At 38.9% G+C, this 6,861-nt stretch overlaps 1 protein-coding gene across 2 annotated transcripts in view; it reads right to left on the bottom strand.

Annotated features, from left to right (window-relative positions):
• Nucleotides 1-1,318, bottom strand: part of SLC9A9 (solute carrier family 9 member A9) — a gene marked incomplete at both ends in the record, with an annotated part of 530,059 nt that extends 528,741 nt beyond the window's left edge. For both annotated transcript variants that reach the window (XM_079704728.1, XM_079704727.1), the window contains one exon: nt 1,144-1,318. In XM_079704728.1, coding sequence (XP_079560854.1) covers nt 1,144-1,318 — 175 coding nt within the window. The remainder of the gene's footprint in view (nt 1-1,143) is intronic.
• Between the last annotated feature and the right edge of the window lie 5,543 nt (nt 1,319-6,861).

Below are 6,861 nucleotides of genomic sequence, written 5' to 3' on the forward strand. Positions count from 1 at the left end.
CACTGCTTAGCCTAAAACTTCTGCCTTCTAGCTCAAGTATCTCACAGTGGGATCCAGTTAAGGCATCCGATTTCTTATGGTCTCAAATCATGACTGTACATTCTTATCATCAGGACATCATATGGTTAGCATAAAAAATGTGCACTGATCCTGTTCCCTGAACCTCGGGGGTATAAAAGGCTTTAGGACTTCCAAATTAAGGGAAGTGAAATATAAAAGTATATTCTTTACTATGACTTATAACAATGCCTCAGCTGTTTCCATTGTGTTCAAAGTTCCTATCCATTATCTGGCTAAGAGTGGTAAAGCAAACTATTTCATAAATCAGATCAGTTTTAAAACCACCAGTGTCTTACACTTTACTTTAAAAGATGAGAGTACATACTGGATAATCTCTGTCATATTTTATTAAGCTTTCTGAAAGGAATGACATGGTAAGTTGCACAGAAAGAGCAATACCTTGGGAGTTTAAAAGGTTAAATTCTTTTCCACACCTTGTCCCTCCCTCCAAAAAAGAAGATACATAGTAAATCATACTAATAATAACTATAAACTAGAAATTATGAAATCAGGCTAAGAAATGAAGAGCACTGCATAAAGAAACTTGTGTACTATAAGAAAATAAAACATGCTCATATAATTAAAATAGATTTGAACAAAATTACTCCAATAGTAGGGGTGGAATACATACGTTTCTGCAAGTTTTCTTCTTGAAACTGGTTGATGTAAGAGGATTTACTCAATACATGTTTAAGTGATGTTATTTCTAGAACTTTATAAAGCTCATCAGCCCCTCCAGTGAAAGAAGGCTGCTCTCTGTGACTTCCCAATATCTATCATTACAAAAACAAACAGCTAGCCCTGTTTGTCTCCCCACATGACAATGGACCTGCATCTGTCAACAGACTCGCATTATGTGCCGCGTGAGAACATGACTGTGACATTTACTCTTGTGACAAGGCAAATTTTGGCAGCTCATCTGGATAGAGATGAGCATTCATTATGCTGCAGCACCTTTCATCAAGCTAATGACATTTCAATCAGCATGTTTTCTCCAGTTTCGGTACTTTGCCATCTGAGCACAAGTCTCTAATTACGCCCAAGCAACAAGTTTCACATCAATCCTACAGTTTCTGCACTCACCGTACACCATCGCTCCTCCGGTTTCATGCAAGAAGCGAAATCGATGATTTTTAAATAACCAGATTGTCAAAATGGTAAGGATGAGCAAAAAATTAAAGACAAGCAGCTCCACCGCTCCCTGATGTTGAAACTGATACTCGTCCCTCTCTGACATGAACCTTTGCTGTCTCTCCATTCTCCAGTCTACTCGGGATTCCTTAGATAAAAACCTGGATAAGGACTGTTTTATCAAGGTTTGCCTAAGACGGTCTGGCTGCCTGAGGATTTCAGGATAACACTGCCACTTAAGTTGCTACTTCATGAGCATTCTGCCTTGGCTTAGTATTCAGATGGCTTCTAGTTACAACTTCCTGTTTCTCTCTTAAAGCAGCCTCGTCTCTTTTCAAACTCCAGCGTGTGGTTTCATCATCGACTCTTACTGTCTTTAAATGATTCATTCCATGAAATTAACTTTCATATCGGACAAACCTGCTATCAGTCATTCTGAGATCTTGAGTCATGATCTTATCGTTTAGAACAAGTCTTCTTAAGCTGCATAACAGGTGAATTGTAGATTAATAATAAAGCAGATCACCTTACATCACCAACATTTTCTAAATTCAAAAAGCCAATTCCTGAATCATAACCTCACTCACATTCGAGATTTTTCCTTTCCAACCAAAGCCTAGCAATGTGATGGGGACAGACTGAAAATGATTTCACAAGGATTTTTTTTTAAGTTTAGAAGCAAGAAATAATTTTGTATATGACTGTCTCTCTCTCTGGTTTTATATAACTGGTAGTCACAAGAGCAGTATTTAAACTCTGAATCAATTGCTTTTCTTTTAACAAGAATAAATGAAAGCACAAGACAAAAAGAATTTTGTCCTATCTCTACAGCTGTGTGCTGTTTTTATATTTTGAGTCAAAAAAGAAAAGAAACTAAACACGTGTCTTTGAAGGAAAAAACCATACAGCCATTCCCAGTAATGCAACATTTGTGGATTTCTCTTTGTAAAGCTCCTGGTCCAGACATTCAGGACCCACAGAATCTGCCACGGATCACAAACCTCCTCTGTCCTATGTGGTTCACTGAGGAATAGTCTGCCACCAACAATGAAGTTTCCAGAATTCCAGGGCACAGAAAGTGATGATTCTTCAGACCATCTTGCATTTGGCAGGTTAGTTCTGTTTGAATTAAGATTCTTATGCTTTTTGAAAAAGATCAAGGCAACACTACCATAGGCTCTGCTGTTTTCTTAGTAATTGTTATGATTCGTTTGCCTTATTGGTCTTATGATACAATTAGATACAGGGTTAAGTGAGGTTCTTCATCATTTCATGATATTATTATAACTCAGGGGTTGTAATAATCATCTAGTATCCCCATACTTGATGGAATTAGTATTCAATTCATATGGTGTAAGTGATTCATTGAGTAAGATGAGTCCAAATAGAGCCTCAGAATATCTTGTCACCAAAAGCTAGAGGTCAAACACACAATATATTGGGGGCTAAACTAGCTCCTCAATAACAGTTTTACCCACAGAGAAAGTCTATCAACCACTTAATATAAAACTCTGCTGTTTCAGCTTCTTTGCCTTCTCAACTTTTGAAGCTGATTTCCTGAGTTTAACTCAGCAGGGGGTATTTATGTGGGTTGCAGATGTTCTTTTAACACACTACCCTTTTTGGCAGACATATCCGTGATGACTAATATTCAAACTGTTTTGAAATCTGTCAGATAATGCTTGCAAGCATTTCATGAAGCTTTGCTAGCAGGTTCTACCTTTACAATTTTGCAACCCCACAAGTTTAGTCTTGAGTTGTTAGATTTACAAGATAACCCAACTTCAAAACGTGGCAATTTCCTATCTTTTTTTTTTTCTTTTCAGTCATCATTTAATTACTTTGGTTTCCTTTTAATAATGATGATTATTCCATCTGGCCAGGATAAACTTTCTTCGGTTGTCTTATTACAACATCCAATTTCACTCTCTTACCCAAAGAAGCAACTCAGTGAGAGGATTAAAGGCCTATGGAATGTTTTGATTGGCTAATACACTGTTTTTAAAAATCCTAAACTTGATGTCAACATATGAAAAAAGGTATATTTCACATAAAAATATCAGACACATGGTTCCTCTAGAAAAAAACTGGTAAGATCTGGCACACTGGACCCTCCTTCCCATGTGGCCACAACCTGTTAAGGCTGAGGGGTTTCCTGTTTGCCACAAGTCCCATTCATTCTATTTCACTCATTTATGTTCCCTGCATGACCCCTACAGTCATTTGAACATGTGGCCCCTTGTTCACTCCAGGAATGGAATACATTCACCATTCCATTGTCCGATCCTGATACTGTTTACTGTTAGGATGGGAAGCTGAAAAGAAAAGGGGTTTAGGAAACTTTTCCAATTCTTCCATTCAGAAAAGTATTTCAATTCCTCCTATCTTGTGTTTTCTTCTCAGACTATCATTTAATATTCTTATGTACCAAGAAAAATAAGAAAACTAAGTAGAAGCACATATTACTTTGATATCTACTATGAACCAGGAAATATGCTGGGAAATTTAATTTAATGTAATAGTCATAAAAACCCTACATGTGAGGCACTTAAGGCTCAGAGAGGGTTGGTAATATATCCAAGGTTGCACAGCCAGTAGGGGTTAAATTCACACACAGGGTTTAGTGGCGTTAAGATGGCATTTTAGCTGGGGTGATCAATTCACCTTGCCTTGTTAGAGACTTTCGTGGTTTTAGGACTGAAAGTCCTGTATCCCAGAAACTTCTCAGTCATAGGCAAACCAGCACAACTGGTCACCCTAATAGCCAAGGTTCCCCAAAATTACAAATCCTGTACTATCAAAAATGACTACTCTTTATGAGATTCCTGAGGGAGGTATTCACAAAAAGAAGAATATCAATTAAAAATTAAGGCAGTATTTTATTAGCTGGTGACATAAACCTTAGTACTAGGTCTCTGACAAAGTTGGGATCTCAAAACTTAAATACTCCCAAAGAAGAATTCTTGATTGTCCCTTAATTCAGATCTTAACACCTTTTGGCCACTGAGTCAAAGGTTCTTGCTGAAAGATGCAACATGCCAGTAAGAGGAAGGAAGTAAAGAGAAAAACAGGATGGCCGAGCTTATGCAGTGAAATTCCCCTGTCTCAGCTTGCCCATCTAGTTTCATGGAAGGAAAAACTTGAAGAGAAGAGACTTCCAAGCCAAATAACTTGGTGTAGCATAATAACCCCACCCTTAGTGAATGTGACCAGTTACAACCCATAGACTGTGTTTCATAATCTAGCCAATCATTTGAGAGTTCCTTGCTCTTGGAGAGGACAGTGGAGATTGTGGGCTCAGAGGATCGAGAAGGGAAACTTTCCTGGGGTGAGGAGAGATGCTGAGAGTTCCTCTTCCCTGTTCCCTAGAGCCCCACTCTGACCAGCCTTAGTTCTCTCTCAACCATCGGGCTTCACGGAAAATACTTAAGTCAATTCAGGCCCTGGGTTAGAGGAAAATCCCATTTCCTCATTCACTTGGCCTTTCTCCTGATATGAATCCCTCTCTGAGACCAGTGAGATGGCAGTTTCATATTTTGCCCCCAAAGGTTCTAAAATAGACCAGGACAGGACTGTAATTAAATTTACTTGAAGGTCACACAATGAACTAAACTAAAGATTCACCCCCTATTCTATTTTCAAACTTGCCATAAATCCATCTGTTAAAGTAATTAAATGAGGCAACTATTAGACTGGGGTGACTCTAATGCCTTGGTCACCTATGCAAGCAAACCAAACCTAAGCCAGAGTCAATGTGCTCAAATCCAAGAAAATGAAATTTAAGAACAACCAATCACAAACGGCCAACTAAGATTTCCCAAATAAGGCAACCAGGAAAGCTATAGCAAATCAAATACTGTCCTTGCTTTGTTTCCCTATCTTTCCTACAAAAACTTCTCTCTAAGCTTCTGTTGGTGGAGTGCTCCTAATCACTTTCAGTTTGGTGCTGTCCCAGTTTGAATGGATGTATGCACAAATAAACTCTTGAAAACCTTAATGTGCTTCAGTTTATCTTTTAACACGTCTTAGCTTTCCCCACCCTCCAAAAGTCACATGTTAGCATAAAAATGTCCCTGATTTGAACAATATGAACTGCTCCCATTAGTAGATTCCCACAGAGAAATGAAAGTTCAAAAATTTCACAGAAAGTTAAATTCCATGTAAACACTTGGACAGTATTAAGTCCCAAAGACATTCACTGCCTAATACCTGGTTTTTCTCTTCAGACTCTGAGTCTATGGGACCAAGGACCATGAACCCAGGACATAACCTCCAAGTGCATGTTTTTTCCACTGCTCTTCATTATGGCGGCAAAGTGAAATAAAGTTCACTGAAAACTAGTGAGAATGAGAGGGCTTGTATAATTTCATTAGACAACTCATATATAGAAACATGTGCGCATGAATGAGGATCTCGTCCTTCTTCTACTCCACCAAGTTCCAGTCATGCTCTGAGGAAGGAAAACTGGGGTACAGACCTTACTGTTTTCCAAGGTGAGGTCTTATCTCTAGATTGTTCATCCTTGATGTACACAAGTACATAATAAGGACCCCAAACCAGGGGTGACCAGAGAAAAGGGCAATCGCCTTACACTTGCACTAGATGCCACTTGCTGGCTTTGTCCCAGCAAACATATACTGGATCCCACTTTTTTAATTTAAGCATTGCTTCATTGAAGGGTCCCAAAGCTGTACAGAGCTGAAGAGAGGCAAGGCTGGCATTTTGCCTGTGATCTAGCCATGTCATCCCTGTGCCATCAAAGGGCTTCACAGCTAAAGCCTCAGAGTGACGAGGGTCCCAGATGAATACCCCTTGATTCCTAATTCTGCCTCTTCTCTTTCTTTGTTCCTAGACTTCTATCCACAGCATATCCCCCCTTTTCTTTTGTAGAGGGTACCACTGTAAGAAATAATAAATGCTACATGTCAATTATATATCAGTTTTTAAAAAGTTAAAAAAAAAAGTAACAAGCTTCGGTCCACTGGTCCCCTCTTCTGTCTTGAACATACTGAAGGGTAAGTTGTGAGAAAAATTTCACTCACTGCCTTTTCATTTTGTTCAGTCAGTTCACGAGGCAGGGTAAGTGCAGGCTGGCCACAGTGGCTGAAACCTCCCTACAACCCAGGATGGAGACTTCAGAGCTGGAAAGAAGTATGAGCTCTGGAACCAAGGACAGGGAGGACGAGATGGAGAACTGACACTCCAAGCTGCAACTATTGATAATTTTAATGCAAAGTTTCTGTGATCAAAGACCTGAGAAAATTCATTCCTTTGATCTCCTAAGTGTCTACAAGATAAATTCACATTCCTCTTAGGATGTAACTTCTATTCTGTGTCTTACAAACTAATAACTCTGACCTCATTAGCTGAAATATATTGATAGTTTGCCCTATCACTTCTCCATTAAATTATTAAAATTTTATATGAACTAACGAAGAAAGGCACCATGCCCCTCACCTCTCCCTGGTCTCTGCATATTTCTCCAGTTAAAGAAACGTACACAGGAGGAGAGAAGACAGAGTTCCCAACAACATGAAGTTGTATAAACTTGGAAATATTTTTCTGAAATGAAGTACATAAATGTCAAGCAGATTTTGACAGAAATGTCTCTTAGACACTGGGTGGGGGAAAGAACTATTCCCCAAAATATTATCAGGGCTTATAAATCTC

This window comes from Hyperoodon ampullatus (assembly GCF_949752795.1).
Source record: "Hyperoodon ampullatus genome assembly, chromosome: 5".
NCBI classification, from domain to species: domain Eukaryota; kingdom Metazoa; phylum Chordata; class Mammalia; order Artiodactyla; family Ziphiidae; genus Hyperoodon; species Hyperoodon ampullatus.